Raw genomic sequence first — 27,410 nt, forward strand, 5'->3', positions numbered from 1 at the left:
TGTGGAGACATTTTGGCCCAGACTTGGAGCCATGTCTGGAGCAGCGTCGTCTCTGGGTAGATGTTCTGGAATTTGGCCGCAAATACTCTGCTTAATTTCAGCTAGAAACGTGGCGGAGCGCCGCTGTGACGAGGCGACCCCCAGGTTTCTGTCAGGTTCTGTAAAGTGGGTTTCATCCAAACTCATTTAGTTCTTGGAAAAGGAAGGCGTGGTTTCGCTGCCCCCCGGCGCTTCCGCCTTACTTCCGTGGAAGGAAGGAAAGTGAAGGCGTGTTCATTCAGACTATACGGAGTCATCACCGCCCCCCCCCCTCCCCTCCCCTCCCTGACTGGGTCCTGACCTGTGCTGCAGACTGACTTCTCCAAGCCCAGTTGAGCCGAGAGAAGCGTTCGGAGTCATGGCTGACAGCCGGGGAGACGAGGAGGCAGAGGGCGAGCAGGAAGTGCAAGGCGCTGAGGGAGGAGAAGGTATGTATGGAGCCGCTGGTTCTTCATCCTGGACACAGCGGCCTAAAGTCAGACCAGGAGCGGACACGGAACTAGACCCACTCAGATCAGTCATACTCTAAGTAACCTCCGGCTTTCCGCTCTCTTTGCTTTAAAACCTTCTTCACCAGCTAAGTTCGCCAACTTGTGCCAGACTAACTTCTCTGAACTATTCCAGGCTGATGTGAGCCGGCCTGGCTTTGTGTTTGCTCGACCTTAGCGGCTCATGTCTCACTGGACGGAACCGCCGCTTTTATGAGGCTGACGGAAAGCCGTCGAAGCGACCCGAGTCCTTTACTTGGTCAGACTTGAAGGGAAAGTAAAACCGGTTTACTGATCGTGGCGCCGGCCCTTCGGCAGCCTGTAGGGGTTCAAGGAGAGATCAACAGGTCCGGATCTCTAGCACAGCGGGCTTTCTGCTAGTGGATCGCTATGGGTGACGGATGGTCGCTCCGTGGGTTTGGTTGTTCGGATCAGGTGTGTTGGGTCCATCATAGCCTGGAGCTGGAGTCGTGGATCAGATCTGCCAGGGAATCGTCACCATTCCTGGTGCTCCCTGGGTGGAGATGGCAGGACTTCCAGGTCCATGTCCATTACCTGTCAGACTTCTAGACTCACCTTTGTCACTCAATGGCTTTTCCTTATTCATTATGACTTTCTACATTGCAGCTATACAGTGAAGACATCAGAACTATGTCTCAAAAGTATATAAAACTATGAAGAAAACACATAATGGTGAAATAACTCAAAACATCTTGTATTTTAGCTTTTGTTTTGCTCACTGCTTTGGTCAAGCTTGGCCTTGGTTCCATGAGCTTCATGAGGTTAGCCACCTGAACAGGTTTTCCACTAGGGTTGTGTATTGATTTCTCAAGATTTAGAATCAATTCTTTTCTGATTTCAAATTGATTGCTGATATTAAAAACTTTTTTTTGTTTTTACCTGAATTACAGGACTGCGTAGTTGTGCAACATATTGATACTAGTATTTTTTTTAACATTCAACGGAAAATTGATTAATGGTGGCTGTAAGGACCAAACCTTCTTCTTGAATGTTGAGACAATAACTTTCACAGACATGCTGTGGGGCAGAATACCCAAACGGATCCAGGGTAGAAAACAGATAGCTTCAGCTGCTATTTCAATGCAATTCAAAAATACTCTATTAATCCCAAAGGGACACCAACTTTGGCCACTAACCTGGTGCATTATTGAAAATATGACATTAAAAAGTCCCCTCCCAGGGTTGAGTGTGAGGCAGAAATGCCGGCTCACACATTTATGTTCACAGTGGAAAATGCATTTTTTTTTTAAAGAATCGAGCTTTGGTTATATGATTTGATCTCTAATTGCCAATATGAGAATTGATTCAGAATGGGATTTTTTTTGACACAGCCCTGTTCTCCACCTGTTGAAAGAGTTCTAAGAGGTAGCAATGAAAATAAAGACAGGGCGTTGAATGAGAAGGTGAGTGCAAACCTTTGACTGGGACTGTTCATCAGTGGAGCTGCAGCAGTCTCAGGACTCGGGATGCTCGATGGTTCCTGAATATCCCAGAAGTCATTAAGTTGCGCAAATTTGACAGCGGCTGCTGCTATGTTTTTATAAGGGATAAATTGTTTACCTAGCCACCTGCTGCTACAAGTCCAATACCTTACGAACCAGTTGCTGCTTGAACACAATACAGATGAGAAGCTTTGGTGTTTTGGAGCTTTTTTTTCTTTTCTTTTTTTTTTTTAATCAATTTCATGTTTTAGGGACATTTTGCTGTGAAATATGTTTTATCACCCAGTTGTGTTTTATTGTAACTGTACAGTTAAAGATTCTGCTACAGTTCTGCAGCCTGGGTATAAGCAAACATTGTATTAATGATTGTTGCTGTGATTCTTTCAGATGTGATTGATGATCCCATCTTGGAGCAAGGAGTGGTGGTGCTCAGAGGGTGAGTCTCATTCTAGGCTTATCTTACCCACAGCCATGTTTTTCACCTCTGGGAACTTTTTATTCACCTGAACTGTTCCTGGGGTGTGGTTCCCCTGTGGGCTCTAAATTGCAGATCGGCTGACGTTGAGCAGCTCCTCATCCTGTTGCAACCCGAGAACGCAGGTCTCTGCCCACCTGAACAGACTTCAGAATGTTACTAAAGCAGTGAAACCAGTCCACTACAGTGGTGGTTCCCAGCCCTGGTCCTCAAGTACCCCCGTCCTGCATGTTTTAGCTTTCTCCTTGCTGCCACACGCCTGACTTAAACAGATGGCTTCTGGGGAGGCTTCTGCAGAGGAGGTCATGCAGTCATTTGAATCAGGGGAGCTGGAATGGAGACTCATGGAAAACATGCTGGACAAGAGGATCAGGGTTGGGAACTGTTGCACTGCAGCACTAGTCTCAATTTGTTTTGTTGCGGTTATTCTTTAAAAACGACGCACTCCTGTGTGAAAATGTATAAATAGTATGGTAGATTTTCTCCTGATTTCTCTGATTTGGTCCTGGTTCCTGTAGTGGAAACACAGGTTATGGCCACTTCCTCACAAAGTCGATGCCTATAAATACTCACTTGTTTGACTTGTTTCATTTGGCACCAGCTGTCCGTCGATGCTTTCTGTCTTAATTTCAGTCACCTGGTTCATCACCCTTGCTTTGCAGCTTTGTCCACACCCTCATTTTTCATTCCAACTTGATATTAATACTTTGGAGCGACAAGTCCCAACTTGAGTTTGATAGGGAATCTGCAGAAGAAATTTCGTCCTTTGGAATAAGCTCCACAGGTTTGTGGTGGAAGACCTCCCTGCCGTCACCCTAATGGAGCAGTGGGTCGTTGACACTGTTGCCAACAAGGCCCTGGGTTTGAATCCTGGCCTGACATGCCCTGGTAACCTGTCCAGGGCGTGCCCCGCCCCCTGCCAAATGACCTGTGTAAGTGCTGAACACAACCAGGGGAATCAGCCAATCACATGGCATCACCTCTTTGCATTTCAACATCCGGACATGGTGAAGATGGGACGTTGAAGTTCAAAGCAAGCATCAAAGTGGGGAAGAACCTTGGAACATGGTGTGGTTCTTGGTGCCAAATGGTCTAGGTGGAGCATTTCCCCAGCTGCTGATTTCATGGGAACTGGGCACTAGGGCTGGACGATATAGAAAAAAAGCTTATCGATAAAAAAAAAAAAAAATGCATATTGATCGATATTGATAATTATTGAAACTATATAAAACCATATTTTATGTGCAGCTCTGCCATTGGACATTTTATGATATTGCTAAATGATTTAATTTTAATAAAGAACACAAACACTGAATTCCAATTAAATCTTTATTTAACCAACTTTTTTAACCATTACAGAATTTTTTTAAGAAAAATAACTTAAGAGACCTGAGTAATGTTATTAAATGCTGACAAAGAATGAACTAAAGTGAAAATGACCAAAATAAATATACCAAATAAACAAGTAAAATAGCATATTTAGGTGGGAATAGTACACTAGTTACTTCTCAGGTTTCATAATTGAGAGGCTGACGCAGGGCTGAGGTCCGAGGTTGTGGCGTGTAAGGACAGCGCGAGCTGTGTCAGCCCCGCGCTGCTGCTGCGTGTCTTCGTAGGAAGACTTTTTCTATCACAAAGTAGGGAGCCTGGTTTAGCTGCTATACCTGCTTTGTTTTAGAAGAACTTCCAGAAGATTCCTAGTCCGAAGACGCGCAGAAGCAACGCGGGGCTGACACAGCTCGCGCTGCTGCGTGTGTGAGCGGTTTACGTGATGAAATAAGTTTGTTGCGTTACCAGACTTTGTTTTTACCGGTTCCTTGCAAACTTTATAAATCACTGTGGTTTATTTCTGTCAGGCTGGCGAACTAGTAAAACCCCGTTTTGGGACCGTTTCCTCCGCTGCTCCTTACTGCAACATTTTCACGTGCTCTGTTTTGTGGTTTGAGAGGGCGGCGCTTTGTGACGGCGTGCCTGGGTCCGCCATTACGATTGGTCGAGAGGAAGTAGTGACTGTAGCATCAACTAATATGATAGGCTGAAAGGAAGGAAGGAAAACTCTATCAAAGTTTTATCGACCCTATTTTTCCCTATCGCGCCACACGTCTATCGATCGATATATATTGTTACTGAAATATCGTCCTGCCCTATCTCTCAGGGTTATGGAGAATGTTAGAAAGACTAGGCAGTATTCACTGAGCGACCTGTGTGGACCAACTTCATGTCAAAGTTTGGATTCTTAATCAACAATAAACTAAACACACAACATTTGAATGAGACAAGAAAAGCAGTCTGATTTCTGCAAAGGAGGATCTGTAAATGGTTGTCGAACCAAAACATGATTAGGATCTTGCAGTTGGGAAAAAAAGATTAAAAAAAGCCCGTAATATTCTAAAACCGTGGTTGGATATCTCTGTCTAGATGTGTTTTCAGCAACAAGAACAGGATATAGCTAACCCCGTCTTTATACAGGCAGGTTTAATAAATGGGAGCCTGTTTTGTCCTCTTTGCTACATCACATTAAAGGCAAACAACATTGCTGATAAAAGATGATTTAAATCTGTGTCTGCTTTTTAAAGGCCTTGCATTGGTGAAACTGACACCCTAAATTTTTTTTTACCCTTTTCTGCTTCGCCTGCCTGAGCTTGTGATATGATTGCATGTGTTTCAGGTACGTGATAGAGCGTATAAACACGGAGGACCCCAATCGGCATGTTGCCTCTGAGGATTTGGGAGGACGGCCGCAGGAACAAGATGATCCTGAAGTAAAAGAAGTGGTGGAGCAGCTGTTAAAAATAGCCGATGAGCTGAATCGAAATGCAGAGTTCCAGCGGTAAGCAAGCCACGTTACTGAATACATGCCTAAGCTCTGAGTTAATTTCAGTTCAGTGCATTCATACATTTGCAACAAACTGTTTCTCAAAGCAGTTTCTATAAAGAAATTATTGGTTTGGTCTAATCACAGAGCTGGATTTAAATGCAGTTCCATGATTTTCAGTCCTAGCTGCATACTACAGTGAAGTTCGGTTTGTTGTGCCGTTTGGAAGCACAGCTGAGACACTGACCAGGGGCCCGTTCTTCGCACGTCGCTAACTCAGTTAGCTGGATTTGATTGTTGACAATTTGGCATGATCTTGGATCGTTTGGTTCTTCGAATGTCATTCTGGACTTGCTGTCATGGCAACATGTGCGCAAGCTTAAGCCTGCTCGAGAGCAGAGGGCTTATTTCATGTAAACATGTCAAACATGCCATGTCCATTTTTACGACAGCAACATGTTGCGGAAAGTGCAAGAATAATTTCAGAGCTTTTCGAATTAATCGCGTATTGCGCAATAGACAGGATCCTATAGCGCAGCGCGACAGTGTAATTGTAGAGAGATTTTTCTTGGTGGCTGTTATAAACAGACAAACACATCATTTAAGAGTGGCTTTAAAGAGGAAAAAGTTGTTAGAGCCATAAATAGAAAATATTTAAGTTATTTGTATGATGGTTTGCTTTTTATTTTTTATCATATTCAGTAAGAAGATTTGGTCAGGCCATTTTATTGTGAAGTTTAGTTTTACTTTGAAAGGCTTGCTTCCTGTCGGGCCGTATATTGTATTAGAAAAAAAACAATGGACAAATTATCTAGACACGGAGCAATACAGTTTTTGATCGTGTAAACTGTGTATGACTTGGAAAAGGAAAAACTTTTTTTTTTTATATAGATAAAGAATTTTTTGTTAAAATTCCCAGTTTGCACACGTCCTTTACTTCCAGTGTCTAAGGAATAACACCTATATTGGACCTGTTGCCATAACAAGTGGCTTTTTAAAATAAAGTATAATAATTAAAGGCTACCATTTTGTAGGATATTCTTGTATTTCACTTTTACTTGTCCCCATGTTCTAGTGGCTCCTGTGGAGGCTCTGATATAAAAGAACAAAGTAAATATGAAATTATTAAAAAGCAAAAATACATACTGTAGAAAGTGATAGAAACATCTACCATGGACAGTATTTACGCATTAATTTGTCTGCTACTTTTTGTCAACCCTCTCTCCTGGCTTTAGCAGACTTTGAGGTGTTACCTGTCGTTTTAATTAGTGACTCAAATTCGACATAACCTTCCATTAAAAGCTCTTGTTCTGCTTGGGCGTTCTTTGGCCATGCTGAAAAGCCAATAGCAACCTTGCTGATCATTGTTTCTACTATTGATACATTTCCCCTTTTAAAGCGACGCATGAACGCGCAGTTATTTCAGATAACTGAATCCAGCCATACTATTCAAAAACAGGTGTCTTCAAAGATCGCAATGAACCGGATCATGATTAGCTGGATGAAGTCATCTTGGATGTGTCATGTGATCTCGGATGTTTTAAGCAACATACGAAGAATGGGGCCCTGGAAGCAGTCCCTCCTCTGTTGAGCTTCCTCAGCCCAACAGAATCTCTTCTAATTTATTTATTGTTGGAGAAGATTCACTTTTCAGTGAAACAGTTCAGCTGTAAAACACCAAACCATCGGCTACACATGCAGACAAGTCTATGCTGACTCCTGATAAACAGCTTAAAGCTAGGGTCTCCGTTTTTTCTGAAAGTTTCCCCCTTTTTGAACAACTGCGCATCAAGACCGTCTTACCTGCTCTTCCGCTCCTAGGGGATCCCAGGAAAAAAATCTCCCAAACCCACCCTGGTCTGATTTCTTTCTACTGAGCCATTCCTCTTCTTCTCATAAACATGAACGTGGTTTGCTTCTTCAGACTCTCAGCCATGTTCAAAATGTACAGTGAAATGCTAACAGCAAAACTAAAAGCTAAGCTAACCGGATACATAAACATTAGAAGTGCGCATGCTCAGCCAGCAAGTGGAAACTAACAAGGAATGAACACGGACTGCCGTTACGTGAGAACATCAGAATGATTGTGGGACAACCAGTAGATAAGGTGATACCCCCAGAACATGAGGGACAGAGGGGAAGGAGAGCAGGAACAAAACTATTACAAATCCCTGCCCTTTGGTGCGTCCACCCAAAACATCGATGAGTAACTTTAAACTTTTGAGTTTGAACGGGGGCGCGATCACAATGTAGTAGGAGTAGTAGTAGTAGTAGTAATAATAATAATAATAATAATAATAATAATAATAATAATAATAATAATAAATAAACGATGAATGACACGTACCGCTCATAAGACTTTGTGATCCTGGCAAGAAGTGCTCTGTGTCTGGTGTCAGGTCCAATAACACTTGCTTAAGATCTGATCGGTCCGTTAACACCTGTTGAGGGTCTGGTCTTCAATTTGGTCTTGGGTCCGTGATTTCACATTCGGTACCGGTTGCAGTACCTTCATGGTTTAAAAGGGCTTCCAGTGTTGCCTGTCACTGATATTTTTCCCAGCGTCTTTCACTCGCAAGGCAAGGCAAGGCCAGGCAAATTTATTTATATAGCACAATTCAGTACAAAGACAATGCAAAGTGCTTTACATGATTAAAATATAGCAAAATAAAACAGAATAAAAGCAAGTAGGAATAAAATATAGATAGAAAATAGAACAAAAAAGTGGTGATTCAGTTAACTAGGACAGTTGAAGGCAATTTTAAACAAATGTGTTTTTAATCTTGATTTAAAGGAACTAAGGTTTTCCATATCTTTACAGTTTTCTGGAAGTTTGTTCCAGATAAGTGGAGCATAGGAACTAAAAGCTGCTTCTCCATGTTTGGTTCTGGTTCTAGGTATGCAGAGAAGGCTGGAGCCAGATGACCTTAGTGGTCTGGATGATTGATACACTGATAACAAGTCTGTGATGGATTTAGGTGCTAAGCCATTTAAGGATTTATAGACTAACAGAAGTATTTTAAAGTCTATTCTCTGAGATGCAGGGAGCCAGTGTAAGGACTTTAGAACTGGTGTGATGTGCTCTACTTTCTTAGTATTAGTGAGGACGCGGGCAGCAGCGTTCTGGATCAGCTGCAGCTGTCTGATCCACTTTTTAGGCAGACCTGTGAAGACACCGTTGCAGTAATCAATTCGACTAAAAATAAACGCATGGATTAGTTTTTCTAGATCCTGCTGAGACATCAGTCCTTTAATCCTAGAAATGTTCTTCAGGTGATAGAAAGCCGACCTTGTAACTGTCTTTAGATGCTTTTGGAGGTTCAGGTCTGAGTCCATCACTACTCCCAGATTCCGGGCCTGATCAGTGGCTTTTAGCTGAAGCAGCTGAAGCTGTGTGCTAACTTTTGATCTCTCCTCTATTGGTCCAAATATTATTACTTCTGTTTTGTTTTTATTCAATTGAAGAAAATTTTGGCACATCCACGTATTGATTTCTTCTAGGCATTTACTCAGTGCCTGAACTGGTTTATAGTCACCTGGTGACATAGTGATGTAGAGCTGTGTGTCGTCTGCATAGTTATGGTAGCTGATGTTGTTATTTTTTATTATCTGAGCTAGAGGGAGCATGTTGATATTGAAAAGGAGGGGACCCAGAATGGACCCTTGGGGAACCCCAAATGGGATTTTTGTCATCTCTGATGTAAAGTTACCTACTGATACAAAAAAGTCCCTGTCCTTTAAATAGGATTTAAACCAGTTAAGAGCTGTACTAGAAAGGCAGACCCAGTTCTCCAGGCATTCTAACAGGATGGAGTGATCAACAGTATCAAATGCTGCACTGAGGTCCAATAGAACCAACACGGTGGTTCTTCCACAGTCTGTATTTATATGGATGTCATTAAACACCTTGATAAGGGCGGTCTCTGTACTGTGGTGAGCGCGGAAACCTGACTGGAAAACGCCAAAGCAGCTGGTCGTTGTTAAGAAGGTGTTTAATTGTTGAAACACAGCTTTTTCAATAATCTTACTGATAAAAGGGAGGTTTGAGATGGGCCTGTAGTTCTGGAGTAGTAGTTTGTCTAAATTGCTCTTTTTCAGCAGTGGTTTGATAATTGCTGTTTTTAGGGACTGGGGGAAAACACCTGACAGAAAGGAGGTGTTTATTATCTGAGTCAAATCAGACGCTATGACAGGTAAAACTTTTTTAAAGAAAGCTGTGGGTAGAACATCAAGACAGCATGAAGAGGAACTTAGCTGCTGAATGATCTGCTCTAAGCTTTTGTGGTTTATTTGGCTGAATTGGGACATTTTGTCAGGATAAGTTCCAGCTGAGTACGGCTTTGGTTCTAGAGTTGGTGTGGATGTACAAACTGATCCTCTAATTTTTAGGATTTTCTCAGTAAAGAAGTTAGCAAATTCATTGCAGGCCCTGGTGGAGTGAAGTTCAGAAGCCACTGACACAGGAGGCGGTGGGGTTTAGGCTAGGGCTGCAACTAACAGTTATTACAATGGATAAATCAGTCGAACCAAAATGGTTACATAACAACAATAAAGAATGATTCTTGAGAAGTTAGTTTAAAGCCCTGCTTCACTCAGACTTAAACCTTAATCAACAAACTATTACCATCAGAATGAAATTGCATTCTGATTGAGAGGGCTGGTTTATGATCCATAATCCGATTAGCTTCCATCTAAATACTTGTTCCAATTAACTCATGAACTTACTGCGCATGCATGTGGAAGATGGGGCCACACCACTTTGCACCACAGAACATTTTGGGATGATCATAATTTCGTTAGATATTGTAAGGAATTACCCTGTGGTTGAGCTCCCATCGGTCTCATCAATGACTCTATGTTGTTTCAGCTCCTGTATCACTGTGGAGCACTAATGCCATGACAAATCTCACCCTGTTACTTATTTTTTGGTTTTGTGATAAGAGGACAGAAAAAAGAGAGGAACGGAAAAGATGCAAAAATCGACCCTTGGCGAAGTCATTTATGAACCACACATCAACACAGCCAAAATCACTTACAAAATGCATGCACATACATCAGAAATATTCAGCAGTTAAAACAAAACTCCGTCTTGGAGTAATTAAGCATTAAACTAAATCCTATTAGGTTTCTGCCCAGGCACGAAAATAATATCACCTTATGGGTGAAAAGAGAGAGAAAAAAAAAAAAAAAAGTGGAAATCTTTCTTTATCTGGTACATCGTCGGTGGGCCGGTGCGTTGGACAGCGGGGAACGGGAGGAGAAATCCCTTCGTCTCTCTCTGGGCTTTTCAGATGCTTTGTTTGGCCAAAACGAAAGCATGGTCCCTTTTACGATCACCGGGAGATAACGGCTCTCAATCTTCGATCGAAGTGGGTTCAGAAAATACTTCTAAAGTCGACCTCCTGCACATCTGAGCAGGGAAGGAGTTTGCTTCGAAAATCTTCGGTCCAGCGAAGAACTTTCGAGCACGTGGCGTGTGGGGGTTGAACAGCTGTGGTGTCTTCTTGGGATGGTGGGTGCCAAAAAGAAGGATGAGTGCAGCGCGTCCATCGCTTACAAAACCCTCCATAGTAACGTTATCTCATAGTTTCGTTGTTAGGGTTGGTAGCCATTTTGGGAGGTGTTGCATGATGGGAGTTGGTGGCCATTTTGACCACATTGCATCATGGGAAATGCAGTCTGTCACGTCATGAACATGGCATAACAGAATTTAATTTAATTCAATTTTATTTATATAGCACCATTCATGAAGCATGTCATCTCGAGGCACTTTCCAAAGTCAAATTCAATCAGATTATACAGATTGGTCAAAAATGTCCTATATAAGGGAACCAGATGATTGCATCAAAGTCCCGACAAGCAGCATTCACCCCTGGAGAAGCGTAGAGCCACAGGGAGAGTCGTCTGCATTGCCCATGGCTTTGCAGCAATCCTACATACTGAGCAAGCATGAAGCGACAGAGGAAAGAAAAACTCCCCATTAAAACCTTTAAGTTTAACGTACAAGCGACATTAGAAAAAAACAAGCGGAACAGTGCCAAAACATATTTCACACAATGACTGTAGCTATTAGCAGTAGCTAATACATGGAGGACATGTGGACATTGTCACATTTATGATACTGGGAGGTTTATGTAGTAGTTATTGCATGAGGTCGTTTGTAATTCATTTAGCGCACCACTAGATGGTGCACTAGTGTGAAAGTCTTACACACTGGGGCTTTAAGTTAATGTGAAAATTAAAACATATTTAGGCCATCATGTTCAACTAATTGTGGATCCCTTCAATTAATAATTGCTGTATTTTATTATGTTCTGTGGCATATTTACCACTTTAATTCATTGTTGCCAATGGAACAGCGCCTTATTTTGTAAACATTTGTACAAGAGTTTGGAAGATTGGAGCAGAAAACTGTGGATGACCTAGAGCTACTGTTTTTAGTCTCTGCTTTTCAGTTCAATCCTCAGGTTTTCTATTGGATTTGGATGATGGGATATTGATGGGATATTGTTAGAGTGAATATGCTAACATTTATGTGGTAATAAATGTTAACAATAAAATCTGTTTTCAAGTTAACATGTTTATCATTCAATATATAAACTGGTTTGGATCTACAAATAAACCTTATGAAATATTTTATTAATTTTAACACATTGCCTAAATCCACTCCACATAAAATAAATGTTTACCAATAGGACAGTGATAAGAGGCTCAGAGTGAACAAGGTGAATAAGTGATGCTAGTGAAGCTATGTGTGAATCAAATTTAGGGAATTTTTTTAGTCCAACAGTTTCATAGAAATTTGCAATGTGGTAAAGGAGTGGATCTTCTCTCTGCTCTCTTTGCTCCGACTACAGGCAGGTTTCAGGACGAGGCTGCAGCTGTCTGAGACAGTGGGAAGCGGGAACACTTGCTGCTGCCTCAAGACAATAATTGCAGAATGATTAGTGCTTTCACAGGAAGTCACCAATAACACAGAAAAACAGTTGCTAAATTTGTTGCTAGTTGCTTTTGGAAAAAAAAGGTTGCTGGATGGGTCTGCAAAGTCGTGAGAAAGTTGCTAAATTGGCAACAGTGACCAGGTGCTTCCTCAAATTAGAAGTATTCCCGCTGCTGGCCTTACGCTTTGGGTCACAAATATTGCCGCAAGTGTGATCTGTCGAACGCTTTCTATCAGCCATGCTTGCTTTGTTGAAGGGACCAGCGACTACTGATGTTTTTACGCTCTTGTGCCTGCAATGCTGTGTTCATGTTGGGCATGGAAAATCGCCCGCTCTTCCACTCTGTGTGGCAATGATGCATTTAGGTACCAAAACGTGGTACATGGAAGAAGGTTGATTTTGTATCTGCTGAACAATTTCTGTGTTTGACCACATGTTTTGGAGCAGTATCCTTGATGATGACCCAGTTTATGTTGCACTAGTAGAAGCCACCACATTTTATATAAAACATTTTCTGGTATTTCTGAAAATATGTGCGTTTCAAAGCGTTCATGATGCCATGCACAAGGGATGGGCCAAAATCCCACTGTCTCCTCTTCTTTACAGCAAATGGCACATCAATTCAGACCACTGCCTTGGTGGGGGAAATCTGGGCACAATTTCAGAATTTCACATAAAAGTGTGAAATATCCTAGTTTTTTTTTGTTAGTGCATCAACGTAAACCAAGATTAAGAGCAGTAAACACGAGCAGGTCCAGTCGGCTGCTATCCCCCTCCTGAAGCTACGCTCTCACTCAGACTGATAGAGACCTGGCTGCAGCAGAACTCAGTCAACTCAGTCAAATCATACAGAGAAATTCCAGGTCAACTCCAGGTATTCCAACTGATCCAAGCTCTCAAACAATCCAGTCAACTTGAATTCATTATATGAAGTTTTCTGTCTAAGCAAACCCAGTAGATTGCTTTGAGTCACAGCATTCTCTCCTCCTGGATGAGCGTCCTCTAGACGTGTTGGTTTTCAGATCTAGAGGGTGAAGTTGCAGTAAAAGCTCAGTCAACAGCGACGTTTGGGAGAGAAATGGGAGAGCTCAGTTATAGCTTAATGATAATCATTGTAATGAACCAAATCATTGTATTATAGTGAATATGCCTCCAATATATTGATGAGGAAGTCTGTTCCCACAAACACTATGAGAAGTACTTTAAATATTTAAAACCAGTCAGGATGTTACATAATAAAAACGAGTCAGCAATTGTACACAGCGCCTGCTCTTTCTTTGTTTCAGACACAACTATTATCATCAGAATAATAATTATTGTTATGATGGTATTGGCGAATCCTGAGTTGAGCAGGTTTATAGCTCCATGCTGCAACTGAGAGCCACAGTTTAGTGGAACAATATGGATGAGGTCTTCCCAGGGGGGCAGCATTGGGACAGTCCAGGGATGCTAACTACCCAAACCTGTCAGCTTAATCTACAGAGCTCCGGTTGCATTGACCGCAGCGGAGTTAGGAAATGACACAGGTGATGCACAGGTCCTGTAATGCTGGGGCCAGTTCAAAAATAATTTCCCTAAATCTAAACAGGCTAATGAACCGCTCATCATCATGTGCCAGCAGGTCAGCGGGATATCTGAAAACACACTGCCTCTGCATTCTTCCATTGGCGATGTCCTCCAGCAGCACTAACATTGCCATCATTCCACAATTATGCACAACTTTACGCACCTCAAGGCACCTTTATGGACATGTGTGATTGTCTCCACCTCAGGGATAATAATCTCGCCTCACTTATTAGGAATTAATCTCTTGATCTGACCCTGTTTTCTTTTTCACTGAGGATCAAAAAGCTTTTTAGATAATTATAATTCATGCGCCTCTCCACACAGACTGATGTGCATTTCCATGTGACAAAAACAGGAATATTCAGTTTCTATCTGATTGAGGTTGTTTCCATAATTTTTTAGGTGTTATATTATCAGATGAGGCTAAATGTGATTCCATTTCTTTGGACAAATTTAAACCATGAAAGCTCAGACTTGTAAATAAAACTTCAGCTTTGATGCTCCTGGGTTAAATCAAATGGAGTTCTATTTCAGTAGATTTGGGTGGGTTTTAGTACTTTTTTTTTTTTTCGTAGAATGTTTGTTTTACTACCAAACGTTTTCACAGCAGTGCAAAAGTGTGCATGGCCTACCGCATACTTTCACTTTCAACTATTGCACAGCAAGATTTTTGTGCGTACGCAGGCTTCATCCAGGCCCCAGTTAAAAAAGTTTTCTACATCATTACCAAAGGCCAATTTAAAGACATCTAGGTGAAGAGAAGTTTCTTTTTCAAAGAATCTGGTCCAAACATGATGACTTCTCTCGCCTGGATTTAAAAGCAGGAAATTTAGAGTCATCCAGGTTTTTGATATGTCTGTTGTCCGAGTATCTGAATGGATTCATCAGGATTTAAGGAGGAATATAGCTGAGTGTCACCAGGGGAAGTTTATCACAAAGGGGGCGGACAGTTAGCCACAAAACTATTAGCTGGGCAGTGGAAACAGGGCTCCGGGGACTGGAGCCGGAAACCTAACTAGCGGGTTCAAAGCAGATTGTAACTGCTGCCTGTGGGCGCCGTAGCGCATAAAATGGCACTGAAGAAAACAATGGTGGTTGAGAAGTCGGAGGACATCCGAAAGACACTGTTTTATTGTATCACATACATCCTGTGACAATGCCTCCAAACAGGATAAGTTTTTCAAACTAGTGGAGGAAGTAGAGGAGAAAAATAAGAAGATTGCGGATCTGGAGAAGAAAGTAGTGGACTTAGAGCACCATTTCAGGATTAATGTTGTAGTTGACTCAACTAAAGATCAAACCTCGCTCATTGCCCACACAGTGAACGTGGGCAATGAGCAAGAGCCCAGGGAAATGGAGGTAAGCTCCATGGAACAACAGGTCGTGGCATTCCTGGCATCCAAGGACATTAACTTGGACATAAATTCCCTTGAAGAATTTCTGAAACTTGGTTTAATATAGACAAAGCAATACATTTGAGTTGGATGGTTATAACTTAAATTACATTAATAGAGTAAATAAAGTTAAGTGGAGGTGTTGCTATCCATCCATCCCTTATGGGGTTGCGAGGGGTGCTGGTGCCTATCTCCAGCTGTCAATGGGCTAGAGGCGGAGTACACCCTGGATAGGTCCGCAGTCTATTGCAGGAGGTGTTGCTATATATATGTGCAATTTTTTATTTTATTTAAAGTAATTGAAAGTATGACTTTAACAATAAAAGATGTGTTAGAATGCATATCAGTAGAAATTTACAATGGAAATATGAACAATTTTATTAGTTGTTTATACAGGTCTCCAGGCTCGATTTTGGAAGTATTTACAGACTGGATGAACAATGTTTTCAGTAATAAATAACAAAAGAAATTCATATGTGGAAAATATAACACTGATCTAATAAATTCTAATAAACATAATCAACTGAGTTTATCAATAGAATGTATAGTATCAGTTTATACCCAGTTATAACCAGACAAAGCAGAATGCTCATAGAAAACATACAAATAATGTAGAAACTATAAATGTAAGTGGTCTATTGATATGCAACATAACAGACCACTTGCCTGTTTTCATAGTGTATGACTATACTTGTAATTATCAAGAAACACCCCAATTTTCTGCATTCAAACAAGTAAGAACTAAAGAAGCAACAGACTCACTTGATAATGACTTAAAAAGCAGGACTGGTACATTGTTTATAGTGAGAATAATGTGGACTGTGCCTTCAATATATTGCTAGATATTTTTAGTTCATTATATGACAAAAACTGTCATATAATGTCACTAAAACACCACTGCTGATAAATGTCCATGGTTAACAAAGGGTTTACAAAATGCTTGCAAAAAGAAAAATGTGCTATATAGACAATTTAATAGGTTACGGACTGAATAATCTTAACATGGATATAAATTGTATAAAACCAAATTAAGTAATATAATAAAAACTAGCAAGAAACTATATTATACCAGCTTGTTAAATAATAATGAAAATATCAAGAGTTTGGGGAATTCTTAATATCATAATTAAAAATAATGCTAAGCGACGCCTATATTATAAATAATATAGTTAATGATTTTAATAAATTTTTTTGTAAATGTGAGACGTGCCTTGGCAGCAAAAATTCCTAAAGGTGGTAGTAAAGAATACAATGTTTCTCTCAAGAGTTAGTGAAGCAGAAATAATAGATGTTGTTAGAGAATGCAATAATAAAACATCAACTGATTGTTATATAGACATAGATATGATATTAGTCAAAAGAATAATAAATAGTATCCTAAAACCCTTGACTATGTAATTTATCATTTCAAACTGGGTCATTTCCGAACAAAATGAAAACTGCAAAAGTAATACCACTATACAAAAATGGAAATAAAATGCATCTTTACAAACTACAGACCAGTCTCTCTACTCCCTCAGTTTTGTAAAATTTTAATAATATATTAGAATAATTTAAAGAAAAATGTAAGATGATTAACAAAGGTTCGTATGGGTTTAGGTCTGGAAGGTCAATATATTTAGCGATACTTGAAACAATAGAAGAGACCACAAACACCTTAGTAAAAAATATGCAGTTGGATTATTTATCTATTTAAAAAAAAAAAAGCTGTTGACACTCTAAATCATTCAATATTACTCAAAATTTAAGAAATACGGTATTAGAGGAGTGGATTGGAACTGGATTCAAAGCTATTTAAAAGAGAGACATCATTATTTGCAAATGTGCAAGTTCAAATCAGGGTGTTTTGGTATTGCTTGTGGGGTCCTGTGGGGATTTGTATTGGCCCCCAAATTATTTAATTTACATATAAATGACATATTTAATGCATCACAATTATTAAAATTATTTGCAGATGATGCCAACATATTCTATTCCAGTGATAATTATAGTAAACTTAATAATGATGTAAATAACAAACTAATTTAGTAAGAAACCTAGATAGATAATGTTGTAATAGATAATGTGTCAGAAATTAAATTCTTAGGGATAACTATTGATAGTAAACTTAGCTGGAAACCTCATATTGTATACTGTATAATATGGTTAATTTTGACTTTGTAAAGTGCCTTGAGATGACATGTTTCAATAATTTGGCACTATATAAATAAAATTGAATTGAATTGAATATCAGCCACATACAAAAAAAAATTCCAAGAGTGTCTCAATTATGTACAAAGCAAAATATTTCCTGGACCATAATGCATTATATTTCTTCTATTGTTCTTTAGTTGTGCCGTATCTAACGTACGGAATAGAAGTTTGGGGTAATAATTACAAAAGTTTGCTACATCCCCACTGCATACTTCAGAATCATAGCCTCGTGAGACCATCCTGATCTCGCGAGCTTTCAAGGTTTCACTCGCAGATCAGTCTGGCTACTTTCCGTTAAAGAAAATTTGGAGCCGTTCACCAAACGAACGTCCAATCAGCGTTGGCTTTGAGGCGGGTTGAGGTGTGACGCAACGAGAAGCGCGACAGATCAGTCTAAAGAACATGGCGGCTTCAGCCGATGAAACTAGCGTTAGCGTGGCTATCCAGCAAGTTTTATCGGAATTACAGAGTATTTCTTTGCTGAGCTAACGAGCCTTTACCTGCAGCAGCAAGAGTAGCTTGGCTTGTGGTTGTGTTTTCGTCGTCGCGACGACGAAGCATGTTGACGAGTACGTCATATGCTTCGTTGATCTGATTGGTTTATTTGGCCCGTCTATCACCAACATAGGCCAATCAGCTAACCAGTATTTTCGCCCCTTCCCAAAATTACTTCAACAGAAGGTTTCCAGATGGATATGCGGAGCAAATCCATCTGGCGGAGTCAGGTAATCAGAATCATGCAGTAACAATCATTTATAAGGTAGGATATTTTGATTACATAAATCGCTTATTTCTGCAGTCCAAATTACTGAAAATGTCAGATTTACGTGGGTTCTATACTGCACAACTATTATATAAAGATAGTGAAAAAACCCTACCGAGAAATATTAAAAGTCTCTGTACTAGGAGAGAAGGGAGCAACAATCTTAGGGGCAGGGTCCGAAATTAACGCTCGCCAGTCGCCAAATGCGAGTAAACGTCCCATTTGGCAAGTGAATTTCAGAGGGCTAGCTGCCACATGGCGAGTAAATGTTTGTACCAAATAAAATAAAAATAACGAAGACCACCTGGGCTGCGGATGATCCGTTTACAGCTCTGTCCATCCAGAGCTCAGTCTAGACCCGCCTTCTACGGAGCTGGTTCAGCTTCTTTCACATTCAGAACCAGTCATGGCTGCATGCTGGATCAGAAAACAGATCTGCTAACCAGATACAGTCTAAAACGCCAATTAGTCTGTTTATAAGTTTCGTTCTTATTTATTCAGATTTTTTTTTTACTACATGCTGTGTGGTTCTGTGCTTCACCGCTCTTACTGCGCCCCCTCTCGGACCCAGGTGCTTTTATCAACGGCCAGCCTTCAAAACTTAAATCACTGCGTGTAATGTCCTTCCACTCCGACCAAAATGTCCCAATTAAAGTCAATAGGAGAGTCAGTAGCTGTTTCATGCTCTTTGGTTTTTAACGACACAGAACCAGCGGTGCTTCGGTGGGCTAGGTGCCTTGCACTTGAATTCAGGTGCACAAAATTACGTTAAATGTAATTTAGGTGCGCACTTTTAAGGGTAATTTTAAGGAACTTGTAACATCGGGGCATCAGCTCAGACCCATTATTCCTTCTCTCCTCCCTAAAGGAGCCCTTTTACAGTCTTTATTTATGCATTTTCCCCACTGTTTATCCCTCGCGCGCAGCACACCATGGTAAAATCTAGCTGCTGGATCATGCGTAAAGACGCAGCGTGAACCCCTGTGTGCTTTAAGTGTTGCAACTGAGGGGAAAATGTTGGACCGTATAGGCTTGATGAAACTCTGCCTCATTCACAAATAAGACCAACATGGATAGAATAAAGATAATCTGTAGTTTTTTGTTTTTTTTTTGCCTGGATGTGAATCTGATCATTCATATTGTGCCTTTTATAATCAACTACAATATTTTCTTTTTTTTTAAGTCAGGAAACAAAGATTTGTCTTCAAGGGTCCAGTCAGCCACATCCCCAACCACGCCCCCCAAAATTAACATAATCTCACTCTTAATTTTTATAAAAGTTGAGGTCTGGTCAGGATTCATATTTTTGCTAGTAAAAAATATGCCTGGCTGCTTGATTTTTACATCTACCGGCCAACTTGGCTGGTGAACCAGGAAGTTAATTTCAGACACTGCTTAGGGGATGTGGTAACTTTAAAGTTAAAGCAGTGACAACCATCAGGAAAGGTTTGTGTGTGTCTGTGTATGGTGTAAAATTTTGGACTCGCTTAGGACCACAGCTCAAGAAATGTTCAAATATTAACCAGTTCAAAACAAAATACAAAGAAATGGTTCTGGCTCAATTCATGAATGAGGAGAGGGTTGTGTGAATGTTACTTGTTTTTCCCGGTAGTCAAAAATATCAATGATGATTATGTACAAATATTATAAGACGGGTCTTTTGAAATATATACATATTTATAAAATTGATAAATCTTCAGATTTAAAATATACCAACAGTTCTACTGTACACTAATTGACACTATAGCTGTAACTATAGAATTTAGGATATGTCATAATTGCAGTCTGATTTAACTATATATTATGGTTCTGTCATAAGTACAGAAATGTGTAGTAAGATTGTAGATGCAAATGTAAAATTTGTAGATATATAGAATGGTATGTAGCATATGATCTTACTTCTCTCATGTTAGAAAGTGAGAAACGTATACTTGTGTGATAGTCATTTTTTTGTTATTTCTGTTGGTATTATGGTCATTGTCATTATTGTATAATTTTTTTCTCTCTTTCCTTTTCTTCAACCCACTGTGGCTTATTGTTCAAAGAACAATGTATTTATTTCTGCATGGCTCGAAATAAACAATCACGTTGTCTGATCATTTTAACATACCCACCCACCTCCTGCAAAAAGCTTGTTCATTATGGAATGTCAGGGAAACTTACTGGTCATTCAGTCAGCTGCTCTCAGTTTTAGTACAGCTCCAAACAAAATGGAGGGAAAATGCAAACAGGTCAAATTATCAAGACAGGAAATGGAGTATGGTTCTTTTGGGAAGTGGGATACCTATTTTCTGTCCATGCCAGTGTGTTTAAATAAAATGAATGGTTGCACAAGTGCAGCTATTTAGAGATCACCAGTCTACCACATGGCCCAGAAAAGAGCCACACAAAACAGCAATCATGTACACACAATCACTTCTAGGAGCGATGCAGTGACTAACCAATTGACCTTACATGCATGTTTTTTCTGAGAGGAAACAGGATCAAACCCCAGAAATGCACAGTGAAAACAAGCAGTCTCCACATAGAAATATACTGCTCAAAAAAGAAAGGGGACACTGAAATAACACATCCTAAATCTGATTGAATTAAATAATCTTATTAAATACTTTGTTCTTTACATAGTTGAATTTGCTGACAACAAAATCAGACAAAAAGTATAATTGGAAATCACATTTATCACCCATTGTAGGCCTGGATATGGAGCCACACTCAAAATTAAACTCAAACTTTGATGTAATGTCCTTAAAATAAGTCAAAATGAGGCTCAGTAGCATGTGCTGCCTCCACGTGCCTGTATGACCTCCCTACAGCGACTGGGCATGTTCCTGATGAGGTAGCAGATGGTCTCCAGAGAGATCTCCTCCCAGACCTGGACTAACACATCCAGCAACTCGCTCCATCCACCTCTGTTGGTGGATGGAGTGAGACATGATGTCCCAGACGTGTTCAGTTGGATTCAGGTCTGGGAAACGGGCGGGCCAGTCCATAGCATCAATGCCTTCGTCTTGCAGGAACTGCTGACACACTCCAGCCACATGTCTAACTTTGTCTTGCATTATGAGGAACCCAGGGCCAACCACACCAGCATATTGTCTCACAATGGGTCTGAGAATCTCATCTTTGTACCTAATGGCAGTCAGACTACCTCTGCCGAGCACATGGAGGGCTGTGTGGCCCCCCCAGTGAAATGCCACCCCACACCATTACTGACCCACTGCCAAACCGGTCATGCTGGAGAATGTTGCAGGCAGCAGAACGTTCTCCACGGCGTCTCCAGACTCTCACGTCTGTCACATGTACTCTGTGTGAACCTGCTTTCATCTGTAAAGAGTACAGGGCACCAGTGGTGAATTTGTCAATCTTGGTGTTCTCTAGTAAATGCCAAACATCCTGCATGGTGTTAGGCTGTAAGCAAAGCCCCCTCTTGTGGACGCCAGGCCCTCATACCACCTTCATGGAGTCTGTTTCTGATCATTTGAGCAGACACATGCACATGTGTGGCCTGCTGGAGGTCATTTTGCAGGGCTCTGGCAGTGCTCCTCCTGTTCCTCCTTGCACAAAGGCGGAGGTAGCAGTCCTGCTGCAGGGTTGATGCCCTGCTATGGACTCCGCCATGTCTCCTGATGTACTGGCCTGTATCCTGGTAGCGCCTCCATGCTCTGGACACTATGCTGATAGCCACAGCTAACCTTTTTGCCACAGCTCACATTGATGTGCCATCCTGGATGAACTGCACTACCTGAGCCACTTGTGTGGGTTGTAGACTTTGTCTCATGCTACCACTAGAGTGAAAGCACTGCCAGCATTCAAAAGTGACCAAAACAACCAAAGGGGCTGAGAAGTGCTCTGTGGTCACCACCTGCAGAACAACTCCTTTATTGGGGTGTCTTGCCAATTGCCTCTAGTTTCCACCTCTTGTCTATTCCGTTTGCACAACAGCCTGTAAAATTGATTGTCAATCAGTGGTGCTTCTTAAGTGGAGAGTTTGATTTCACAGAAGTGTGATTGACTTGGAGTTGCATTGTGTTAAGTATTCCCTTTTATTTTTTTGAGCAGTGTAGTTCTATCCACAAAGCCAAGCAATGAACATCTTGAACACCCAGAGAGGAGAACACAGCGTTCTGCTGGACTACATGGTGTGACATGGGATCGACAAGGAGTCCAGAATCTGAACGGGCCATAAAGATGAAGATGCAATTCCACAGCTGGTTCTCTCTGTAGATGAGCTCGTTTATTTCAGTTACTCAATTCAGTGAGAGAGTATCTTTAATACCAGCTTCAAGGTTATTTTCAAAAGCTACATCAGTAGACTTTGAGCCTGTCTGATTGTATGGAATTGTTTTTTAAGTGACTTGATATATTTGTTGTGAATTGAGGCTATAAGTTGACCTGAATTGAACAAATTTCAGTGAACAGAGATCCACGAGGGAAGTAATAAAGTACAGACTACAGTTTCTTGTTTCCATGGGTTTTTTACTACTTAAAACACCTGTTAAAGTTTTCTGCTGCGACAGATTTCCGTCAGTTGGAAAATGAGAGCAAAAAAATAGATCCACTTGGTTCTGTTTAGCCTTTTTATTCAAGGTTTCAAACTGAAACTGCTCTCAACCAATGATACCTGGCAGAGCCAGGACATTAGCCAATCAGAAATTGAGTAGGGTGGGTCTTTGCAAAGTGGACATCTGCTAGTCTGAAGTTTGTCAGTGATCATTTCAACTTTTGGAACAATATCTCAAACTGGCCACAGATGGCATGAATGAAAGTAATGGTGGTCAAACATTTTCTTTGGATATATGCAAACCAATAAGTCAGAAAGTTCAGTGGATTGAACATCTGAGACAGGCCTCCATGGGACCCTAAGCAAAATTTGATGGGCCCTCTGTTTCAGTCAATATTGATTGTTGATCCTTCACATATGTACAAATAACTCAATGCAGCTCTGGCAGTGTTATTTACATCCTATTGATGGCCTAACATGTCTTTACACATCAACCAATCAATTAAAGTTTATTTATATAGTATGGTGGTAAAGCGTTCCAAAATTTAGGAGCAAAAACGGCAAAAGAACGACCACCCAATCTTTTGCAACGTGTCCTGGGGACATGCAGTTTTAAAAGCTCCGATGAGCATAGAGCCCTGACGTGGCAAACAGTTAAAAGCTCAGACAAAGCAAACAGTAGGACTTTAAAGTCTATCCTAAAGCGAACTGGGAGCCAGTGGAGAGAGGAGAGAATGGAGGTAATATGGGCGCGCCGCTGCATTTTTGATCAGTTGATGTTTATGGAGAATGGACTGGCTGATTCCTGGGAACAATGCATTGCACTACCTGCATTACATGCATTACAATAGTCCAGCCTTGAACTAATGAATGTATTGCTTTTTCCAGATTAGCCCAAGATAGAAATGGTTTGACTTTTGATGAAAAAATCTTAGATAAAAAAAAAGGCTGCTCTGACGACTGAGTTAACCTGTTTTTCAAACTTCAGAGTGCTGTCAAAAATCACACCCCGGTTTCTTACAGCTGAAGTAAAAGGTGGAGATATGGGACCAAGGCTTGGGGCCTGACAAGATTTAGAATGGAAGAGAATGTACTCAGTTTTCCCTTAATTTAGGTGAAGAAAATTTGAGACAACCACTGCTTGATGTCAAACAGACAGTTTTGCAACAAACAAAGAATATTGTTGTCATTCTGTTTCATTCGTAAGTAAAGTTGTACGTCATCAGCATAAAAATTAAACGAGACCTTGTGTTTGGAGATGATAAGTCCTAGTTGCAACAAAAACAGAACTGGTCTAAGAATTGAGCTTTGTGGCACACCAGAGGACAAAGGGCCTGTTTCAGAGGTGAAGTCATCAATCACAACAGAAAATTATCTATTATGTAGATATGAGTCAAACCACTGGAGCACTGGATCATGCAGGCCTACACAGTGTTCCAGATGAGAAATAAGAATTGCATGAAACTCTAGAGAAACTCTACAGTGTCAAAGGCAGCTGTGAGGTCTTACATCAAGCACAACTGAATTATTTACATCTAGTGCTGTGAGGATATCATTATGAGCTGAAGCCTGACTGAAACTATTCAACAATTTCATACAGCAAGAGATAATCTTGCAGCTGTGACAGGACAAATTTTTTCAAGTAGGGACTATGTCCAATTGGCAGTTGGTGGAGTTTAGAGATTTGGCTGATCTTTTGAGTTCTTTGAGAGATATAGGTTCAAAACTGTCAAAAACATGTACAGAAGAATTATGAATAATCTCAGTTGAGGTCTTGGGAATACCTTGTCAATAAAGTAATGTATGAAGGCATTGCAGGTGTGTATAGAAAAATCACTGAAAACAACAATGGCACATGTGTTAAATGTTGAAATTATACAGTTGCTGTATCTCCAAAGGTAAAATAATCAGAACCATAAGTAATACCAATGCAATCCAGCTACAAGAGTGGTCTGGGTTTGATTTATACAAAATATACTTTAACCTTTGAGTGTAATAAAATGTAAAAATAAAACAATATTAGGATGGAGAAGATGAAGTCCAGTTGGTGCCCAGCTGAAACAGCTAGTTACTGGAAGTAACTGTACTTGCTTTGTGTTTCTCTCTGAAATCTGCCCCAGCATCGGCGGGTGGTAATGTAGCGCTGCTTGGTGGGTTTCAGGCAGCGGATTGTGCTGTTGTTTAATAATCGTGTGTTTTATTAGATTCTCTTGTTTTTCCCCTCCTGACAGACTGATCAACCAGGTTCAGGCAAACTGTGCCAAGGAAGTCTTCATGATGGTGGCCAGGAGCATTTTTATTGATGGCATCAACTGGGGCCGAGTGGTGGCTCTGTTCCATCTAGCCTACAGACTCATTTACAGGGTAACTGATCTTATTTATTCCTTCGTATGTCAAAATAGCAGTGAGCACAGCTAATCCAGGGAACCAGACGATTAATGGTCCATGTTACCACTGATGTCATGATACTGTCTTATTTGTTCAGTGGCTAAGATCAGCCAAAAATAACATGTGAATACAACATGCCCGCCTTGTTGTTACTTCTAGCTTAATTCTTGCTCCTCATGTGTTCAGCATGACCACAAGGGGGCAGTGCTTAGTCATGAAAGTCGGTATCTGTCTAGAATGAGCAGAATTAATATTTCTATATTTAACGATTGCACATTGATTCCCATATTTCACAAAGAAGGATAAGTATTATATGATTCATTTACTATAGCTGCAGATGACTAAAGGATTGTGTTAGAATGGGAAAATTATCTACAAAATAATTATAAAAAAATTGAAAGCACAGTTGTATTTAAGCTGCGCTGTAGTTCAGACAGTCAAGGTATTGTTAGAGAGACTGAAATGCTTTGCCGGTCTCCTAAGGTACATTACCAGTGTTTATTTTAAAGGCCCTGACCACCAACCATCTGGAGACCATCAGAGTAGTCATCAGCTGGGTTCTTCAGGTTATCAGAGAGCTGCTCTACCCTTGGCTAGTGCAGCAGGGAGGATGGGTGAGTGATCTGACATCAGCTATGTGTTAAGGTGGCGTGATGGCAAGCTCCTAACCTGTTCCGTCTTCATGTTTCCAGGTTGGCGTGATCCACAGCTTTTCACGATGGAGGAATGCAGCCATTGTTGCATCTGTTGTTGTTGTAGCAACAATTGTTTACTACAGGATGAAACGCTGAAAGTCCCAACTCTCTCACGTCTCATCCTGGAAACATGAAGGATGGTTATAAGGACAGTTTCTGGAACTTTAACAACAATCATTCCTCAACATAAAATTTTTATATATAGATATAGGCTAGCAATAGGGGGCCAGGTGCCGTACACTGAGATACAAAACCTTTTCAGCTTCAGGGTTCCAACAAGGTAAGAGTACTTTTGCTGTCAGAATCTCCTTTCTTTTTTGTTTCATCAACTGCTTATTGGAGCTCCTGCAGTGACTCATGAAACTGGCATGTTGGATGCATCGCTACCACCAGCTGTGATGGTGTTCACTGATTCTGCCTGTATCATAAGCTGGATGGGCTCCTTGGCCCCAGTAAGTCCAGTGATAGGAGCAGGATCAAATACCAAAGATCAGTGCTTCACTTCACCTTTGAAAAGAAAATCACAGCAATACCTTTTCTGAATGATCTTTTTTATTAAGATGTTTTATAATGAACAGAAACTATGTAAGCTTAGGCTCCCAGGTCCTCCTCAGCTCAGTCTTCTGTTGAGGTCACTCTGGGTCTCAGCTGTAATGTGCAGGAATGAGTTGGGGACCCTCCATAAATTACTAATCAACTGTTTTTTTAACAGTTATATTTATCTGAATCTGTCCTGAAAATTTTGATGCAGAGATTGGGATGTTAATGAGTTGAGATTGTTTCTTGTGGGATACAGGGGAAGAACTACGTGATGTGATCTCATGTATTTATGCGAGTTTGAGCTCGAGTAGAGATGAAGCTCAGTGATTGGAGGATTCTGCCTAAATGCCTCGCCTGATTTTGCCTGATTACAGTCTACAAACCCCTTTGAAAATGCCAGGATTTGGGATGCAAGTAAAATGAAACCAGAGTGAATCCAAAAAAAATGTTCTGCTTTTAAACAATTTACATCTTTTACAATATAACTGAAATAAACACATTTGTTAGAAGATAAAAACAATAAAAAAATAAATTATCTTGAGATCATAAATGTGCCCATTGGTAATTCGTACTTTATTGAACCGCCTTTTGATTCAGTCTCAGCATTCGGTCTTCTCTGTAAGCATCCAATCAGCATCCCACACCTTGATTTTACCCTGTTTTCCCACTCCATCCCCAAATGTCTGCAGCAGAGCTGTGTCTCAATTTGCAGGCTGCGTCCTTCGAAGGACGCATTTTACTGTTAAATCAGATACCAAATAGTATCTGATTTAACAGTATCTGTTTAGTTGCTCTATAGCGCACAAATAAAAGTTGTTGGCAAACTTTTTTTCCCAGTTCTTTTCCAGCCATCTTCACTGTGAGCCAAAATGTTGCAGAGAACAATCTGAGCCTTGACAAACCGCCTCCATGGAGACATTCAGCATGCAGCTCATAAATTGAATCCAAAGATTACTACTAAGTGCATTTGTCTGTGTTGCTGTTTTTCTACTTAATTTCCACCTATGCCACGCTTTTTCTTCTAATTGCCTTAAAAGCTTTTACGTGCTTTTTAAAAAAATGTAAATGCTTTTGTTAAAGACAGCCTTAAAAGCATTGAATCCGGTTTTAACAAGCAGTGCAATCCACATGCAGACCAACAACGTGTAT

At 40.6% G+C, this 27,410-nt stretch overlaps 1 protein-coding gene across 1 annotated transcript; it reads left to right on the top strand.

Annotated features, from left to right (window-relative positions):
- The first annotated feature begins 301 nt into the window (after positions 1-301).
- On the top strand, positions 302-27,085 carry zgc:153993 (Bcl-2_like domain-containing protein). Its single transcript, XM_036140547.1, has 6 exons — positions 302-467; positions 2,378-2,426; positions 5,134-5,295; positions 24,870-25,002; positions 25,536-25,640; positions 25,719-27,085. Exons 1-6 carry the CDS (start codon positions 398-400, stop codon positions 25,815-25,817), a joined length of 618 nt encoding a protein of 205 aa, XP_035996440.1. The 5' UTR covers positions 302-397; the 3' UTR covers positions 25,818-27,085.
- The last annotated feature ends 325 nt before the right edge of the window (positions 27,086-27,410 follow it).

This window comes from Fundulus heteroclitus, chromosome 8 (assembly GCF_011125445.2).
Source record: "Fundulus heteroclitus isolate FHET01 chromosome 8, MU-UCD_Fhet_4.1, whole genome shotgun sequence".
Lineage (NCBI taxonomy): Eukaryota > Metazoa > Chordata > Actinopteri > Cyprinodontiformes > Fundulidae > Fundulus > Fundulus heteroclitus.

What these genes read in the sequence shown, in the direction of transcription:
- zgc:153993 (XM_036140547.1), top strand. Translation starts at nt 398, where the DNA reads ATGGCTGACAGCCGGGGAGACGAGGAGGCAGAGGGCGAGCAGGAAGTG. An exon ending in AGGCGCTGAGGGAGGAGAAG is followed by an intron (nt 468 to 2,377) that starts GTATGTATGGAG and finishes TGATTCTTTCAG; the next exon opens with ATGTGATTGATGATCCCATC. An exon ending in CCTACAGACTCATTTACAGG is followed by an intron (nt 25,003 to 25,535) that starts GTAACTGATCTT and finishes TTTATTTTAAAG; the next exon opens with GCCCTGACCACCAACCATCT.